This window comes from Bison bison, unplaced genomic scaffold, assembly GCF_000754665.1.
Source record: "Bison bison bison isolate TAMUID 2011002044 unplaced genomic scaffold, Bison_UMD1.0 scf7180017864118, whole genome shotgun sequence".
Classification (NCBI taxonomy): Eukaryota; Metazoa; Chordata; class Mammalia; order Artiodactyla; family Bovidae; genus Bison; species Bison bison.
Window position 1 is genome coordinate 1544565 of NW_011494690.1, and position 20695 is coordinate 1565259.

The window sequence follows — 20695 nt, forward strand, 5'->3', positions numbered from 1 at the left end:
TGCCAACAAAGGTCCGTCTAGTCAAGGCTATGGTATTTCCTGTGGTCATGTATGGATGTGAGAGTTGGAGTGTGAAGAAGGCTGAGTGCCGAAGATTTGCTGCTTTTGAACTGTGGTGTTGGAGAAGACTCTTGAGAGTCCCTTGGACTGCAAGGAGATCCAACCAGTCCATTCTGAAGGAGATCAGCCCTGGGATGTCTTGGGAAGGAATGATGCTAAAGCTGAAACTCCAGTACTTTGGCCACCTCATCCGAAGAGTTGACTCACTGGAAAAGACTCTGATGCTGGGAGGGATTGGGGGCAGGAGGAGAAGGGGACGACAGAGGATGAGATGGCTGGATGGCATCACTAACTCAATGGACGTGAGTCTGAGTGAACTCCGGGAGTTGGTGATGGACAGGGAGGCCTGGCGTGCTGTGATTCATGAGGTCGCAAAGAGTCGGACATGACTGAGCAACTGATCTGATCTGATAGAGACATATAGATATGGTGGGAATGTATGTATGTCCTGGAAGTCATTGCTTCTAAACCTTTCAATGGAGAGTTGAAGATGTATGTTGGTGTCCACATACATACACACATGCGTTTATGAATGTAAGCATGTGCACACACAGACATATCTGTTTCCTAGTCTGTCAGCTGAGAGGGGCCTGGTTGGTACTCCAGTGGCAGAAATGACTGGCATCAAGATCTTGGTTTTTCAATGCCATTTTCCACTAATAGGAAACAGCATTGGAGAAACATCTGATTCTAGGTTGGATGATAAGCCTGGATGGAACCTGGAATCTCTTACGCCAGAAAGTAAGGAATTGTTCAAAGAATGGTGAGAATATGTCAAAAGAACACAGGGCTAGCTTGAAGGATTCCTACTGGCCAAGTCTGGGACAACTGGAATATGAAAATAAGTGATGGTAGTAGATTATCATCACCCTTTGAATGAGGTAAGAGTCCATGATCTTAATGTGCAAAAATCATTAAGAAAACTCAAAGGGAAGGGATAAATTAGGAAACTGGAATTAACATATACACATTACTATATATGAAACAGGTAAATAGCAATTTCCTACTGTATAGCACAGGTAACTGTGTTCAGTATCTTGTAATAAACTTTAGTGGAAAAGAATATGAAGAAGAATATATGTATGTATAACAATCACTTTGCTGTACACCAGAAACTAACACAGTGTTGTAAGTCAGCTACAGTTTAACTGCACTTCAATTAAAAAAAATAAGAGGAATTCCTTAGTGATTCAGTAGTTAAGATTCCATGCTGTCACTGCCAAGTGCCTAGGTTCAATGCCTAGTCAGGGAACTAAAATCCAATAAGTTGCTCAGTGAAAAAAAGAAAACTCTTCCTTATAGAAGAAAGTCAACTAATAGTGCAATGATGGAATTAGAAAATTACCATTAGACAGCCATCATATTTAATAGTAATAACTGACTAGGTAAGAATCATCAAAGGGATGCTTGTAGGAATATCTTCCTGCAAGATACTTATTAATTACAAAGGAAAATTAATACTTTTATAGAGGAGAAACTTTGCAGATCCTGCCTTTGTCACCTGATCGAAGTTAACATCACCGGAGATGGGACAACATAGATGAATGTGCTTCTTAGTAAAATGCTGTGAGACAGTGGCCACATTTCTATGCTGTTTCTGCCCAAAATCCATAACTGGAATCTAATTATAAGGATCTGAAAATGTAGCCCATGGATTTGAAAAAGATAATTGCGTCACATATATTTAACAAGGTTTAGTATCCAGAATATAAAAATACCTACAAATTAAGAAAAGAACCAAGAACTTTTTAGGAAGTAGATAAAAGTCTTGACCAGGCATTTCACAAAAAAGAGAAAATCTAGATGAATTACGAGCATACAAAAAGGGAATTTTCCTCCATAGTAATCAGAAATGCAAGTTGAAATCATGAAATACCATTGCATACTTACCACATTTGCAAAAGATTTATTTGACCTGTCTGGTGATGGCCAGAATATCCAGAAATGGAAATTCTTATACTTTGATAGTGAGAATATTATTCCATACAGCTACTTTGGAAAATGTTTTATCATTATATACCAAAATCTAAGATATATATACTCTATGATCTATCAGTTCCTCTTCTGTATATATATTCTAGAGAAAAACATTTAATATGCAGTATATTGCTACAAGTTCTCTTGCCTGGAAAATCCCATGGACAGAGGAGCCTGGTAGGCTGCAGTCCATGGGGTCACAAAGAGTTGGACACGACTGAGCGACTTTACTTTCACTTTTCACTTTCATGCATTGGAGAAGGAAATGGCAACCCACTCCAGTGCTCTTGCCTGGAGAATCCCAGGGATGGCAGAGCCTGGTGGGCTGCCGTCTATGGGGTCACACAGAGTCGGACACGACTGAAGTGACTTAGCAGCATATTGCTACAAGAATGTTCAGAGCAGCATTCTGGTTTATTTGTTTTTTAGAGCAGCATGGTTTTTAATATGCAAGCTGTTCAGGGACTTAGAATGGATGCATTGTGGTACATAAAAGGTAATATTAATAAAGTAATAATAAGTAATGAAAGTGAATGAATCACAGCTATGTGTATCATATATCATGAATTTACCTCTGACCAGATATTCCTGAAAAAAGCAAGATAAAAGAATATATGCATTATGCTTTCATGTACACAAAGAGAACTAGCAAAACTAACTGAATTATTTAGGCATGCATGCACAAGTAGAAAAACTACAGAGCAAAGCAAGGAAGTGGTTTCCCAAAAAAGTCAGGGTAATGCTACTCTGCTTGCAGGAGAGAAGTGTACTTTTGAAGGGACATGTGGTCTTTTGGACTGCTGGAAATACTGTCTTTTTAAAGTGGTGGTTACACACATGTTCATTTTAAGTTTATTTTTTGTGATGTCTGTTTTATGTAAACCTCTAAATTAAAAAAAAATTGGCTTAGTGGAGTTTTCTGAGTAAGTGAATATAGATGTATTTTGTATTTTTGTCCATGATTTTTAATGAGAATCTGAAACCTTCTTTGTAAATTAAGAAATACATAAACAAAAACTTACCGCCTCTCCCTTTCCCTGGCAAAATGTAAACTTCATATGATAGAGAGACCTTGCCTGTTTTCTATCGCATTATGCCCTGAGTGCCTGGTCCACACTAACTGCTCAGTAGACATTTGTTGACTTGAATCCCCAACAGTCATCTTGCTGTAAATACTTGTTCAGAGTTAAATGGAACAAGTCAAGATACAAATTACCTAAGTAATGGGGAATTGTAAGAATATAGAAGAGTAGAAGACTGGCTGAATGAAAACTGTTGCCTGCCATATCAGTAAACTAAGGATGTTGCAGCTTGGAACACAGGGCAGAGATGACTGGGCTGCCTGCAGCCAATCCTCAGCCACTGCAGCCACCCCCAAAGGTGAACTGCCAGGGGACTCAGGATGGGAAAGAAAGGGACACTGGTCCTAGGTAGCTAAGGTGCATATCAAGCTATGCTTTCAGTGAGCCCCCTCTTTCATTTTCCCATATATAGAAAAGTGCTCAATTCATTAACTTGTGATGTCTGGTTTTCTTTAGTTAACAGTGATCTTTTAATGTTCTGACTACCTGGTCTTTGTTGCAAAACTCCTGTATATCCCAACTTCTCCCTTACTACTTCAGAGTAGTCCCTCAGAGCTATCTGAGAGGCTGCCTCCCAGCCTTGAGGTCCTCAGAAAGTCCATCAAATAAAATATAATTCTGAATTTTTAGGTTGTGTATTTTTATTTTTTTTCAGTCAACAAGAAAACTCTTCCAAGAATCTTGTAACACAAGGCGTACATGGTACAGCTGGGCCTCGGAAATCAGGAAGCTGGTCATCTCTGGAGCCTGGTTCATTTGTCTCTGTGGCTCTCATAATATCTCAGTCTCTCTCTCTGTTGGATCCATTAAACCTGGCTTACATGAGGATCCAAAGGACTGCCCTGGTGTTTGTGTAGAAAGTCCTGTGGGCTTTACTGCCTATTACTGCCTGCTACATTTCTTAGTATTTCCTTGAATATCTGGAAATTGGAATCTGACCCAGGTCACCTTTTTAAGCCAGGCCACATCATGGATTACCTGCCAGAATATAATTTTTAGTATTAAATTCTTGGTCTTCAGAATCAGTGTCAAACCCTGGTTGGTCCAAGCAGTTGTATGCAGTGAGTGTCTCTCATGGCTGCCCTCTCAGAAGGACTGTGGTTGGGGCAGTTTTGCTTTGAAAGGTCTGTGAGTATGGTAGACAATACACTTGACATGATAAAGCATAATTTTTCTATTATGGGATATTTAGATTTCCATTAACAATTTTTTTTGTGTGTGAAATTCTTTATTGGAATATAATTGCTTTACAGTGTTGTTAGTTTCTGATGCACCGCAACGTGAATCAGCTATACGGATGCGTATGTCCCCTCCCTCTTGAGCCTCCTTTCCACCTCCCCATCCCACCCGACTCCTGTAGGTCATCACAGAGCCCATTTTTTTTTTTTTTTTTTGACTTTAAATAATACTGCAGTAAACATCTTGGTACTAGTTTTAATGTTTGTTTGCATGTCTGAATGTCTTTCAGGATAGAGTCCTAGAAATAGAATCAAAGTACTTAAATCTCTTTAGAGTCTCTTAATTCATATTATCAAATTGTTTTCCAGAAAAGTTACATGTTTTTATACTGCAGTGATGTATGAGAGTGAGAGGTGTACCATATTCTTGATCATTGGTTTTTGCTGTTTATTCTTCAAAGATGAAAAAAATACACTTGGCTATTTAGTGCTCCAAAGCCTTTCTCCAGATACATACAGGTTCCAAGGGATCACAGATGACTACTTTAGTAACTGTGTCTCTGTTATGCATTTTTTTGCTAGCTTTCTATCCTAGCATGTCCTCATTGCTACTGCTGCAATATCTTGGACAATTCCACATTTTCCTTGAAGCCCTGCTCTGCATGTCCCCAGTCTTTGTACCAGTTGAGGTTCCACTCAGGGCAAGGGACAGAGGAACCGAAGTAAAAGCAAGGTTTATTTCTGTATACACATTGAATCATCAAGGAGGGCAACTGAGCTTCAGGGTGATTTGAACTAAAAAACTGGTAAGATCAAACTGCCCCTTCTTAGATAGTTTGGATACATGTTCTCTTATGAGTTCTTACTTATTTCTTGATATCCATTTGCTTCTCAAACTGGTGATTCAATTTCACAGTACACATGGGTCTTAATGGCTGCCTTATCCCTGAATATGTATGACTTTTCAGATCAATTCTTGTTGATTCTGGTTTCTTTGGCTTAAATTCCTCAGACTAGACTTTGGCATAGCTCATCCTTTCCGTCTGTTAGCCACTGGTCATTATTCTGGACCCATCCTTGTCTCCTGTCAGCTTTGAGTAGGGGAAAGAGTCATAAGGTATAAAATATTTAGGGTTCTATGTAAAATAGTGTACACTGGATTACGTGATCTTTTTATCAAGATATTTGGAAGCACATTTGTGTACACTTAACAGAACCACAGTTTAAAGGTGAAAGGAGTCTCAGAAGTGATCTAGTCACAATCTTTTATTTGGCTGATTGAGGAACTATGTACAGAGAGACTATGATTTTTACATTGTTATAGTCAGTGTTAGCACCCCTAGGTTCTCAGGAATGTACTCTTTCCATCATATTGTAGGGTTGGAAGTTTAATTACAATTTAGCTGGGAAATATTTTTATGAATACTATCAGGACTGTCTCCCTCAGAATATCAACATTTAAGTTAAATGATTTTCTGGAAATCCCCAGTAGTTACAAAATAATTGAAAGTTGTCATAAACATTACATATTAATATTGCTATATAATATACTTAACCTTAAAATTCTTTCACATGGAAAGCATATTAAGAACAAATTAAGAAGCGAAATACTGGATACTTATTTTCTCTATTTCTAATAATTTAATGTCCAAAAAGTTCATTCTATTTCTTTAGATGTAGAAGTTTTAAAAAGTAGTATTTTACTTCAATATTCTCTATGAGGCAAATAGATGGAGAAACAGTGGAAACGATGGCAGACTTTATTTTTTTGGGCTCCAAAATCACTGCAGATGGTGACTGCAGCCATGAAATTAAAAGACACTTACTCCTTGGAAGAAAAGTTACGACCAACCTAGACAGCATATTAAAAAGCAGAGACATTACTTTGCCAACAAAGGTCCATCTAGTCAAAGCTATGGTTTTTCCAGTAGTCATGTATGGATGTGAGAGTTGGATTATAAAGAAAGCTGAGCTTCAAAGAATTGATGCTTTTGAACTGTGGTGTTGGAGAAGACTCTTGAGAGTCAGTTGGACAGCAAGGAGATCCAACCAGTCCATCCTAAAGGAAATCAGTCCTGAATATTCATTGGAAGGACTAATGTTGAAGCTGAAACTCCAATACTTTGGCCACCTGATGCAAAGAGCTGACTCATTGGAAAAGACCCTGATGCTGGGAAAGATTGAAAGCAGGAGGAGAAGGGGAGGACAGAGGATGAGATGGTTGGATGGCATCACCAACTCAATGGACATGAGTTTGGGTAAACTAGAGTTGGTGATGAACAGGGAGGCCTGGCGTGCTGCAGTCCATGGGGTTGCAAAGAGTTGGACACGACTGAGCAACTGAACTGAACTGATGAGGGAAATTACTTTTAAGCTTTAGAGTACAGATTTGATGAGGTTGAAAGGTAATTCTCAGTTTTTATACGTGCTGGCCAGTCCATAGGGCTTACTGTTACCAGTGTATAAATAAAAGCGCAAAAAGGTCCAAATTTATATGCCACTGTGTGTGCCTTGTGACTTAAAATTTTGATTAAATTGTGTGAACTTCCATTTCCTCATAGCAAAGTGGGGTTAATGACTAACTGGTAGATTTACTGCAGTCTTGAAAGAAAGACTAGGAATATGGAATGCCTAGTACAGTACTTGTTACCCAGCAGGCTTTCAATAAATGGCAGATTTTTCTTGTATTTATTTTTCTAGCTTTTAATTACGGGTGCCCTGTATTTATATGAATCAAAACTCTAAGGGAGAGGTGGTAGTCTAACAGTAACACTGTGGAGTTTTCTTGTTAAATTAGACTATAACACTTTATTAGTGAAACCTTTCAACATGCTTAGTGCCTCTTGATTGATCAGTGCTATTCTTTTTAAAATATAGACCCATCTGTCAGCAGTTGTCAGTGATCTTAAACTTTGACCCTGCAACTACCAGGATGTTAAAACATCCAACTACTCCATAGAAAATGCCAGTTTAATATACTTGTACTCTGTTTTCTTTTAGTAAAGGTCATGTTTGTGTAAGATTTTAACGAAAATTGGGAATTCCCTGCTGGTCCAGTGGTTAGTACTCAGTGCTTTCACTGCTGAGGGCCTGGGTTCATTCAACCCTGGTCAGGCAGCTAAGATCCCATTCCTTTACAGTTTAATTTAGCTAAGACCGAAGGGAAATCTGAGAAATTAGAACTGTGTTTGAGTTATGAATATTAGTTATTTGCATTTTTAAAAATAATATAGTCACAGCGATGAGCATCTGTAAAACTGAGGTTAAAGCAGACTCTGTTACGCCTATTCAGATACACTTAATAATTGTTGAGAAGGACAATGAACCCACTAGAGGAAGCAGTAGTATATTATGATCATGATGGTGTGTTAATTCAGAGAATTTTATGGCATTAGAAAATGAGACATTTTTTTCATGTGTAACATTTTAATAAAGTAGAAGAGAGTTGCTTTGTTTTTCAGCCTCAACTAATTGACAGGACTCCTAATGAAATTTTGGGTATCACAACTAAAAACATAGAATCTTGGTAATAACAAATACACAAGTTTTTAGCTTCCATGTAATAATTTTGGGGTAATATAACACTTTGTCTAAGAAAGAGATTCTTTAAGACAAAGGAGATTTATGGTCCCTGGGAAAATCAGCACATTCACTTGACTTTAAATATTATTTGCAGGATTTCAGAGACCTCTCCAGATCAACTATGACTCACACACAGAGGACTCAGGTTGAAAACTTCAACCAGGTTGGAAAGTTAGTTTCAGTGCTCAAAGAGGAGACTACTTTTCTCTTTCCTCAAAGGATGGATTTGGTCTCCAAAAGTAAGGTTAAAAGAAGTGAGGGTTGATATTTTTAGAGCACGTCATTGCCTTAAGAACTTGGGCTATACAATTATCTCTTAGTTATAGTAGTTATTCTTTATCATCATAAGGACAGTTCAGTCCTTCCATAAAAGAAACTCCCACATGAATAGAAGGAAAAGATGCTTTTTAGGACTCTTCCTCTTTTCTTGGACTTCATCTTTGTGTTTGGACAAATCATATCCTTGACTTAAGGATAAAATATTTTATAGGTCATACTGTTATACGTACTGGTATATGGTACTACGGCATAGGGATGGTTCTCCCAGGAACCCAAGGGAAGATGAACTTAGTTAAGCAATTCCATTTGTTCCAGAAAGGGCTTAGTGCCCATTTTCCTGCTTCCCTGTAATGATCCTGTGACCTCTGTACCACATGTAGAGTAGCTAGTTCAGAGAGATTTATTTACCTAGTACAAAGGAGCCCACATCCTGTACTCTCTGGAGCTGTGTTAGTATTTGCTTGTAGTCCCAGTGAGTACTTGCTTTTCTTCCTGCACTATAAATTCTTCCTCTGGTAAAACTGAATTCTGATGAAGAATGGAAAAAATTGCATTTGACCTAAAATTGAAAGAATGGAAATCTCTTGAGTAATTATAGATTTTGTAGAAACCTTCTTAGTTGCTGGTCTGAGCTAGGTGCTGTGGGAAATTATACTTGGGACTGCAATCCCTTGTGGCTCAGCTGGTAAAGAATCTGCCCACAATGCGGGAGACCTGGGTTCAATCCCTGGATTGGGAAGATTCCCTGGAGAAGGGAAAGGCTACCTACTCCGGTATTCTGGTCTGGAGAATTCTATACAGTCCATGGGGTTGCAAAGAGTCGGACACGACTGAGCAACTTTCACTTTTCACAAAGATGTACATAGGCCTTTAAGACATCTTAATGGAAGAGAGTTGGGGTGATGCAGTGGAAGGAGAAGGATCTTTATTATGACGTAAATGAATCCTCACTCTGTGAACTTGGGAGAGTCACTTATCCTTTCCGGGCCTTGGTTTCTCCATCTTTGAAAGGGGGCCTGTGAAGATATAATGTTCATATCAGCCCCTAGCAGACTGCCTGATCATAGAGGGTATTCAATAAATGGTAAATAATTAAGGAAGGCTTTGATAGATTCCCTTCTGGTGGGTCTTCTAAATCCATGATGCTATTAGATCGGAAGATGAGCCAAAATATCTCTTTCTTTGTATAGCTACCATCATAAACTTGGTCAAATTATTAGTTTATATCAACTGTCTGAACTCCGTATTCTTAACCAAATTTCCAGGTATATAGACATCTGGACCCAGAAATGTGGAGTAGCTAGTTTATGTTTGGCCAAGTCAGAGAGATTTATTTACCTAGTACAAAGGAGCCCACATCCTGTACTCTCTGGAGTTGTGTTAGTATTTGTTTATCAGGATAAGCAAATAGGATAATTTTGAATCATTTATTGTTATACAGGTATCTGTATCTATTGAGGGCTGCTTATGTGCTGGGTGCTGGGACTACCGTGGTAAGCAAGAACCTGATCCTTGCTCTGATGGACCTTTCAGTATAGTAGCAACCAGATAAACACACATGTATATAAAATCTTATGAGCCTTCATGTAATTAGAATTCATGTAATTCAGTAGTGACTGATATGAGTCCTCTGTCCTTGCATACTTGGGGTTATGTGTACTTTAGACTCTTTGGAGAAAGGTAAAGAATTACAATATTCAACTTCTGTACTTTTCCACCTCTTTGCAGTAGTTCATGGGTTCCATTTTAGCCATGACCATGGATATTATCGGAGAAGGCAATGGCACCCCACTCCAGTACTCTTGCCTGGAAAATCCCATGGATGGATGAGCCTGGTGGGCTGCAGTCCATGGGGTTGCTAAGAGTCGGACACGACTGAGCGACTTCACTTTCACTTCTCACTTTCACGCATTGGAGAAGGAAATGGCAACCCACTCCAGTGTTCTTGCTTGGAGAATCCCAGGGATGGGGGAGCCTGGTGGGCTGCCGTCTATGGGGTTGCACAGAGTCGGACACGACTGAAGTGACTTAGCAAGAGCAAGATGGATATTATATAAAATAGTAGGCACTACCTAAGGGTGGTTCCACAGGAGCCTGGTACCACACATTATTGTTCTGTTATGATGGTTAATTACTAGTTTGATAAAGGATTTGACTGTTTTAGACCAGTGGTCCCTAAACTTTTAGTGATGGTGTAGTATTCTACTCTGTGGATATTCATTAATTTAACCACTTCTCTACTGATGATGATATTGTTCACTCACCCAGTCATGTCCGACTCTTTGCAACGCCATGGATTGCAGCACGCTAGTCTTCCCTGTCCTTCACCATCTCCCGGAGTTTGCTCAAATTCAACTCATGTCCATTGCTTCAGTGATGTTGTCCAACTATCTCATCCTCTGATGCCCTCAGTCGTCTTCTCTGTCTGCCCTCAGTCTGTCCTAGAATTAGGGACTTTTCCAGTGAGTCAGCTGTTCACATCAAATGACCAAAATACTGGTTCCTACTGATAGGTGATATGATTATTCTCAGTTTTTGCTGCTTTAAATAATGAAGCAGTGACTATCCTTCTTTATATATTTTGGCAAACTTTGTAAGTATGCTTATAGTAGAATAAGGACTTGTCTAATCAAAGAGTATGTTGTATGTAATTTTGATAGATATTGCAAAATTCTTTTACCCATGAAGATTCTCATTTAGTAAGTCTTAGGTGGGACCAAGCAATTTGTATGTTTAACAAGTTCCCTAGGTGGTTTTGATGCAGCCAGGTTTGAGAACTATTGCAGTTCAGAAAGATGGCAAGATTCTCGACTGCTGAGGAGCATGGTACATGTCCTGTAGTAAAGGTCAGGCAGTTATGGCCATCTAGGGAGAAGTAAAAATCCTCTTCAGTGACTGAGCAGCAGGAGCCCAGGTCCGGAGCAGCAGTTGCTGGGGATGGCCCATCTTCCAGAGAAGACTTATCTGAACTATTTCATGTCTCTTTGACATGTCATATAGGGGAAAAGAACATAAGAATTATAAGGACCTGAATTTGAATATCTTCCACTTACTGTATAATTTTGGGAAAATAAATGAACTTGAATGTTTATTTATATAATGATAATCTCTTAGGTTTGTTGCAAAGGTGAAAGAGGGAGTGACCTAATGTTTATTGAATGCCTTTTGTCTTCGGCGAGTAACTTAACACATCTCTCTCTCTTGCGGCAGTTCATCCTTTAATTGTGATTGGTGATTCACTAGGAGATCTCCCCGTTAGACTCCCTGGGACCACATCTTGGGTTTTTGTATTCCCAGTTGCTATCCCAAACTTGGGACATCACGCACTGTTTTGTTTCTTTAATGAGTGATGTGTGCTAAGCACTGTAGATAGAGTTTCTACTTTAATTCTATTATCCTGTGAGGTAAGTACTGTTTCCTCCATTTTACCACAAGGAAGAGCTCAGAGAACTTTGGTAACTTGCTTAAGATCAAGTAGTACTGCAGAACAGACATTGAAAACCCTGCCTGTGGTGATTCCAGTCTCCGTCAGGTTTTGCTCTTACCATCAGTCTGCTTTGCTGAGGTAATGCTATAAAGCACTTTGGAAATTGTGAAATGTTTAAGGGTAAGATTATTTTTGTTATTTTAATAATGTAAGTGTAAAGACTTTTCTGCCTGTACTATTACCAATCAATTTAGCTTTCTCGAATGTATAGTGTAGCAAATCTGCCTTGTCTGGGAGAGTATAAGTAGTTATTTCCTCCTGTGAGTGATTTTTTTCCCCTATATTTCCTATGCTTAAAATTCTATTTTTGTTTTTCCATTTGGGAAACTTTTTGGTACACATAAACACAGGAGTTGAAGGTATTTGGTAACATTGGAAGTTTTGGTAACAGGTAGAAATAGTGTCTGTCTTTCTGGTCTTTACCTTCAGTTCCCTTTTTCATTAACAGCCGTATGTGGACCTCACTGGCTTAGATGTTAACAGATGTCAGCCCTGGCTACTGGATATCTGTATTTTGCAGGATGTGACCATGTTGCTTAAGGCTGTAGAAATAGTGGGGCAGGGGAAACACCTCATAAACCTTATATTTATGGTGCTTTTTAATTTGAGAATTATCTTGTTAGGTGTTTTGAATATTTACTTGTAAGTTGAGTTTGGAACAACAACAACAAAATGTCCCCATCCTCTGCTCTTTGTGTCATCATAAAATTCACAAAGTTGCAAAACAGGAATAGCACACATCAAGAAGTGTGGCAATAGGAAGAAATAACGTAGTTTTGCTCAGTATAGTTCTGTTGAACAAGGGAATTTTCCAGGAACTTGACTTTGTGTTTTGTTTTCCATAGCAAATATTTGTCACATTTTATATATTGGTTTGTTTTTTATTTTGTTTAAATGTGTGTGTGTAGCCACTTTGAATTGGTTTCCTCCCCGTCTGTGTGTCTCTGTCTCTCTGTGCCTCTCTCTCGCTCGCTCGCTCTTACCTGTTGTGCTTGAGGGGAGGGGGCAGGCAGGCTTCATCATGGATTTATTTAGGCAGTTGAGTTTGGTTAGTGTTTGCCTGTAGTACATGTAATTCTGCCTCGGGGGTTCATGTCTATTTAATTAGCTCTTTAAGCCATGTGGAATTGTATTGGAAAATGCATCTGATTTCTATCTTGATCTTCCTGAAGCCTGGTTTGAACCCTGGGAACACAACTGCAGCCTTCAATGCCTTATTACTCTCAGATGAAGGTTTTATTTTTCAGGGTCTCATCTCATTTCTGAGATGAGCATTAGAGAGAAATTCCAAACAAAAGGATTAATGAGGTATGGAGGCTGTAATGTTTAAGACCTGGAAGAACCTTTTCTCCTGTTAGTTAGCAGTGACTGAATGATAATGTATGGTGTGTCATGCATCTGGTGTGACTTTTTATGTTCTGATTTGGAAATTGATATTTTTAATATTACGTTAACTGTATTTGTAAGATATGTCATAGTATCCTTTGCAATAGCAACAGAAACTAAGATTAATAATAATTCACAAGTTACATATTTTACATAATATAAAACTTTTCTTTTTAGGCGTATGGATCAGGCTGTGATATTGTTATTTTGGCAAGTGACTTTGAATGTGTGCAGATCATCCCTGGTGCTAAGCATGGAAACATCCAAGTCAGCTGTGTGGAGTGTTCTAACCAACATGGAAGAGTAAGGGATTTATTTACTTTATTAAATACCATCTTTTAATATATTTAACTATCTCAGAGAATATTCTTATGCTTCTGTACAAGGCTTGCCTACAATTTCTAATTATGTAGTATACCTTGCTTAGATGGCTATTTGTAGGAAAGGGTAATGATAGGTTGTATACAAATCATGAAGAACTGTTAAGCTGATAAGTGATAATTGTTCTTCCTGTATATACTGTCTTAAAAGATCTGCAGGCTTCACATTCCTGTTCTTATTGATATTCTTCCAGTTGATAATTCTGGCAGCTTTTATGCCAGTAGCAGGAAAGTAAACCTTTATCTTCTATACCTAGCATACCTTCTCTCTCTCAAATAACAATAATGTCAGATTTTTATCAAGAAATGTAGCAAGTTGTTAACATCTAGTATAATATTTGTTATATAACTGATGCTTTGTAAAGTTTCTGTTAATTTAATGAAACTATTTGTCATTTGAAGAATATTAAAGCTCATTCATTCAGATGTTGAACAGAGAATTTATTTTAAAATTATTCAAATTTCATCATTTGTTGCTCTCCCCCCAAATTTCAAACATGATATACATCAAATTTTCATTATATGTAAAGTAAATATAGCATTTTTGCTGTATATTCTAGCAGTTCTTTAAGGCCAGTATTGTGTAGCAGAGTTAAATGTTTCTATGAGAATATAAGAATGATATTTTTCCTGTAATAGTTTTAGTGTTCTAGAAATTTGTATTTACTTAGTAATAACAAATTTTATCAAATATATATTTAATCAGAATATTTATGGTGCTATATAGTAATGCAAATTTATGCCAAACAATAAATTACAGTTATTATACCATTTCTACCCCTGCCCACCTGCTGGGTACCCACATCGTCCTACCTTCCCGTTTGTATCGAGCTTTAATATTTGTATGAATAATATGACAATCCAGTAAAAAAACCAAAAACTGACATAGTATAAAACACTGAATTTCCTGGTGTTTTCTGATACTTGTTTCTTGCTTTTATGATTTTTTCCCCCCCCCATTTGTTCTCCTTAAGTATTGTTTACTTTTTAGAAAACACTCAGTGTCAGATTTCTCATTAATTTTTCATTGCTTATCTCCCTATGCCAAGTGTGGTAGCTTTAAACCTGCCTGGAGCTGTTATGATAGTTGTCAGAGACACATTTTAAAAAGTTATTTATGTGCTGGTGATAATAAGAATAAGCAGATTCTCTGGGAGCAAAGTTTTTTTTTTTGAATATAGAAGACCTTGGTTTTCATAACCATGTTTTTACTTTTTCTATCCTGGTTGGAGGTAAAGAAGACCAAGTTGAGACATCCCTGATTCATTGTCTTTTAATGCCATCTTTTAAAATTTTCTTTATCCCCAGTCCTTGTGATGGTTACTCTCAGTTTAGGACTTTGTTTTAAGCCATGATAATCATTTGTTCATTCATTCATCTACATGTTGAATGTGATCATTCATAACACTTCCACCTGAGTGTTACCTTAGCCAGGCATTTTAAGTAGCTCTTCTCCTACCATTGTGGAGGGAAAGCTTTTTCTTGAAAAGAGTGTTAGATATTAAATAACAATTAAAATAACATTTTTTGTGTGTGTTAGAGTGCCCTGAAATCAGAGTGCATCTTTTTGGTTAACCTTAAAAACCAATGCCTAATTTAGCTTTATAGATTAACTCATAGACCCATGATAGGTGTGAGAAGAGAGGGTTTTTGGTCTGTTCCCTGCAATTGGTTCTCTCTCGCCAACAGGAGGATAGACTGGGAACTGGCTTTCAAGGAATTACTAGAGAACAGGCACTGATAGCTCCTAGGGAAAGAGGAATTTGTGGGTCTTCTTCTTAGGTGTGTGACCTGGAACAAAGTCCTCTTGGCCCCCAGACCCTTGGCTTAAGTTCATTGGAGATGGCCACATCAGTTGTTTATCCTTTAGTTGCAGAATGTCTCTCTGGTTTCTCCCTAGTCCATTTTTTCTATTCCTTCTTCTCCATGGTGTTCCCAATTGGTAATTTTTTTTGTTTGATGGTATAGTTCATGTCATTTTTTTGATATATTTTTAATACCTGTTGCTCTTTGATGTCTTTTTCTACTTCTCATGGTTTTAATAGTATTTTCACTGGACTGTAAGGTTTCTGACAGATGTACCATTGAAATGTATCTTTGTTAGTAAAATTTATTTATGTATTTGAAAATGAAATTTTTATAGGAAAAGATGATTTCTTTGAATAGGTCAGCCTTATATTTGATATGTGAAATAAAGCCTGTTGAATTTTTGAACAGAGAAGAGATTCTTAAGTCCAGGACTTTTCCAGTTATATTTATGGAAAAGAATAAACCATGAATACTGTATTCAGATTGCATGCAGTCAGTTTACACATTATTATAAAAAGGAAGTTATTTTTGTTTTCTTTTTTCCTTAAATATTAATGCTTTGTTTATTCTCTTTTAGATTGCAGCTTCATATGGTAACGCTGTTTGTATTTTTGAGCCCTTGGGCATAAATTCTCATAAGAGAAATTGTGTAAGTATTAAATGGTAGTAGAAAAGTTTTATAATTGAGTTTGGAATCCAGTTGACAGCAGTAAAGAGCTCCTTAGGAGCAGGTGCTGAAGGTGGGCTGGAATATCAGTGTGAAGTTAGTCTGGTGATTTATGGTAAAATCTTTTACATTCACTGGGAATATATCCCTAGGCCTTTTAGAAACTCAGTTTTCTAGAATATTCCTAATTGAGATTGCCTTGTTAATTGGAATCTACCATAGTTGAACTCTTATTTATTATTTCTTATCTAGATGACTAGTCTCTTGTCTAATGTCTATACATATCCCTTGCCTCTTCTCTTAGCAGAGTAGATCATGTTACTTTTCTGGTAAAAAGTCTTTTATGGCTTCATATTTCTCACATGTAAAGCCCAAGATTCTTAGAACGGACCACAGTCCTTCCTCCACCCCTCGTCTTGCCCCTGCATCTGTACCCATTTATTACCTCTCAGAGCTCATCTCCTATTTTTGTCCTCTCTGGTCACTCCAGCCGTAGTGGCATTTTCACTGTTCTTTGGATAGTTGCCCTCCCATCTTAGAGCCTTTACATTGGTTGTTCTTTTGTCTGGAATGTCCTTCTTTCTCTAGATAGCTCCAGGCCCAGCTCTTACAGACCCTTTGTTTTTGTTCAGTAGTACCTTTTCAGTGGGATGTGCGTTGACTGTCCTTTTAAGAATTGCCACTTGCTTCTCCCACCTTCATCCTAACCTGCCTGTCCTATTTTTAACCTTTTTTCCATAGTACTTAACCTTGTTTATTTATTTATAGATTACCATTTAGTAAGTAACGTAAGCTCCATATAAGCTCCATGAGGGTAGGGAGCTTTGTTTCTTTTGTTCACTGATGCCTTTCAAGTACTTAGAACAGTATTTGGAACATTACTTCTACTCTCTGGGTACTGAATTATATTTTATGTTATTTAATACTCAGAAAATCCAATATGGGTAGAATGCTTTAAAAAATTTAAAATTACTGTATGCATTGGGGCTTCACCATCTGAGACATATTTTCAACTGCCAGTGTGAAATCTGAATGCCAGGATTTCACTTCTTGACATATTTACCAGTAATTAAAAAAAAATATTGTATTATTAAATGCAGTAAATAAGTGGTTTTGATATTTTTCATTAAATGTATGTATGTGAATATTACATTTCTTTTCAGAAGTACAAGTTATATCAGTCTTTTCCCTCTAATAGTGTTATGAAATACATATCAAAGTTTTGGGTACTTAAGAGTCATCTAGAGTACATATTTAAAAATTCAGATTAAGTAAATAAATGATACAAATGACCTTATTTACAAAACAGAGACTCAAACTTCAAAAACAAACTTACAGTTACCACAGGGAAAAAGGGGAAAGTATAAATTAAGAGTTTAAGATGAACATATACACACTAATCTATATAAGATAGATGATCAACAAGGACCTACTGGGTAGCATAGGGAACTCTACTCAATATTCTGTAATAACCTATATGGAAAGGAATCTGAAAAAAATATATGTATATGTGTAACTGATTCACTTTGCTGTACACCTGAAAGTAACACAATGTGGTAAATAACTTGTACTCCAATATAAAATAAAAATTAAATTAAAGGAAAAAAATTGAGATTCCAGACCTCACTTCCAAAATTTTTGCTTTGTAATTGGTCCACAAGTTACACTCTGAGAAAATATTAAAGGAAAGAATACTAGGGATAGCTCCAGTTATAGGAATAATTTAATTATTATTTTAAAATAGATTTGTTGAGTAGTATTTAAAATACTATTGTGACTTGTTGGGTTAGTAGAGATAGGGTTTAAAAAATAACCTTTTCCCTAATTAAAAAATATAAAATTATTTTTATATACTGAAATTCAGGTTTTGTAGTTGTATTTTGAAATTCCACTTCCAGATAGTCATGAAATCTTGAATAAATTATTTAATTGTTAAAAATATTTTTAAGGTATTATAATTAGGGTATTATCATTTATTAAATTATTACTTGCCAAGCAGTTAATATATAACTTGCCTAATAAAAGTTGGGGATGACTTGACATGCATTAAGTTGCACCATACTTTCACAAAAGTACATTTTATGTTTGTCTACTACAAAGAAATAGCTAAACTTTTTTACTGAATTTAATGTGAAAGGCCTTTGGTTTTTAAATTTTAAATCTTCTTTCTATACTTTACAATGAAAACAGTAATAAAATAGGATGCAGATTACTCAAATATAATATATGTCAGCTTTGTGGGTTTTATGTATTACATAGTTTAAATTTGTTGACTTTTTGGAAGGTTGAAAGAAAAAGTGAAACTGAAAGTCGCTCAGTCATGTCCGACTCTTGGGACCCCATGGACTATCCATGGAATTCTCCAGGCCAGAATACTGGAGTGGGTAGCCTTTTCCTTCTCCAGGAGATCTTCCCAACCCAGGGATTGAATCCAGGGATCGAACCCAGGTCTCCCACATTGCAGCTGGATTCTTTACCAACTGAGCTATCAGGGTAGACCTAGTTTTATTTTAGACTTTGACGCCAGAAGATGATGTTAATTTGCACTTCATTCTGATGTGCATTTGCTTTGTTTTTACAAATGTTTATTGAGCATCTGTGTACTAGACATTATCACACTCAGTACACAAAGCTCATTATGGCATAATTCCTGCCCTTGAAGAGTTACAGTGTAATAGGAGAGTCAGACATATAAACAGATAATTCAGTCTGATCAGCGTTACCATGGTGTGTGTGTGCTAAATTGTTCCATTGTGTCTGACTCTTTGCTACCCCCTGGACTGTAGCCCTCCAGGCCCCTCTGTCCATGGGATTCTCCAGTCATGAATTCTGGAGTGGGTTGTTACAGTGGTATAAAGCAAGTAAAAACTGCTCTGAATGCTGCCAAAATGTCAGAAGAGGCTTCACTGGAGAGGTAATGGTTTAGCTAGTTATTGATGTAACTGTAGGAGTGTGCAGATAGAGAAGAAAGGATACCCTAGGAATAAGAATGTGTTTTTAGACAAGGAAGGAAGCCTGGGAGACATGCTTTGACTGGGCATGGCAAACAGCTTTATATGATAGAATAGTAAGTGGAACCACTGTAAATGATTTTTAAAACAGTATTTTGAAAATAATAGTGAAATATTTATATTTGTTTCAGATCATGAAGTCTTAAGTTGAAGAAAATGATAATGTAGTGTTTGTGGATATTATTTTGAAAACGTATCTTTTTCTTTTTTTCTTTCTCTGTATATTTCAGCAACTCAAGTGTCAGTGGCTTAAAACTGGGCAGTTTTTTTTGAGTTCCGTGACATACAATTTAGCATGGGACCCTCAAGGTATTTAGCAATTATCTTTAAAAATTATGGAAAGTTAATAATTTGTTTTAAGTGTATGATTACAATGTGATATAGCCTCCCACAATAAGAAAATGATCAGTAATATTCTTTTTTTTTTGGCTACTGAATGAGTGTACTTTCTTTTTCATATAAACTGCTTTGTATAGTGCTTAATTTACTATTAGTTCTGTGCTTCCCCCCCTACTTTTGAATGTTTGTTCCAAGAAACAATGATGATTTGTTTCATTAGTTAATGTGTTGTACTTTACTTTTATTGTATTTATTAAGAAATAAAATTAGGAATAAAACAAGATAAAAACCTATCTCATTTTGTTATTTGTATTTCAAGAAATTATTGTCTTTAATATTGAAAGATTAGAAACTTCTAATAATAATGGTTATTGTCCCTTTTTACATTTGCAGTTAATGAGGGTAATTTTAATAGTCTGTAGAAAAAAACATTTTATTAATCTTTAGTTATGTCTCATAGCCAGAGAATATCCTGTGTTGTATATGTCAGAGTCTCTTTGGGTTTGTTTTGTTATTCTACTTTGCTGTTTTTTTTTTTTTTCCCCTAGATTTTACCTGATAGACAATGTCTCTGTACGCTTTTTGTTGTTGTTGTTCTATTTCTCTCAAGTTTTCTTATCTAGTGATTCATGGAACTTTTTAAGTGGATATACTCTACAAGTGTTTTTCATAGACAGTTTTGCTTATTTTTCACGAAACAGTTTATAGACTGGAGTAGACGCCCTCATGTGTATTTATTTCTCCAGATAATCCTTGCTTATTACAGAACATTCTTTAATTTTCAGATAACAGATTGTTGACAGCAACCGATTCTCTTCAGTTGTGGGCTCCTCCAGGAGGTGACATTCTGGAAGAGGAGGAAGAAATCAATAATAAAATTCTTCCTGTTTTAAATGATTGGAAGTGCATCTGGCAGTGCAAGTTAGTGTCTCACTCTGTTGTTCATTAATTTAAAAAAATGCTTCCTAAACAAAGTTCCCTTTCATAATGATCTTAGAAGCCTAGAAAATAGACTTTTTCTGACCAAAACCCATTATAACTTCATCCTCTAATATGTGCTACAATAGATTGTTAAAAAAAAAGATGAAAATATTTTCATAGTTAATAACCTCAGGACTTGGGTTCAGATGGTTGACACAAAGGAAGTATTCATTAGCGCATAAACTATAGATGGGATAGGCAGAGGGAAGGTGTGGTGAAAGGATGGCTGTACCATTGACAACACAGATTATATGAAGGGATCCAACTAGCCAGGGAAGGTGATGAGCTCAGTTTTTAAAATGTTGCATTAAGATGTTGGTGGAGCATGTAGGTTGTGATATCATTTAAGCATGTTAATTGCATTCTTTGGATCCCCAAAGTGAACCTTGGGTTGGTTTTAATGAGTTAATTTGTATTTTTAGGGAGGTGAAATATTTAGATTTATTTTTAGAGAGGTGAAAACACTCTTGTTTGATG

At 36.7% G+C, this 20695-nt stretch overlaps 1 protein-coding gene across 1 annotated transcript in view; it reads left to right on the plus strand.

Moving 5' to 3' along the window:
* DMXL2 (Dmx-like 2) overlaps positions 1–20695 on the plus strand; it is a gene marked incomplete at its 5' end in the record, with an annotated part of 169766 nt that overhangs the window by 25906 nt on the left and 123165 nt on the right. Inside the window, 4 exons of the mRNA XM_010839555.1 lie at positions 13209–13334; positions 15798–15869; positions 19129–19207; positions 20023–20158. Of these exons, the coding sequence (XP_010837857.1) occupies positions 13209–13334; positions 15798–15869; positions 19129–19207; positions 20023–20158 (413 nt within the window). The remainder of the gene's footprint in view (positions 1–13208; positions 13335–15797; positions 15870–19128; positions 19208–20022; positions 20159–20695) is intronic.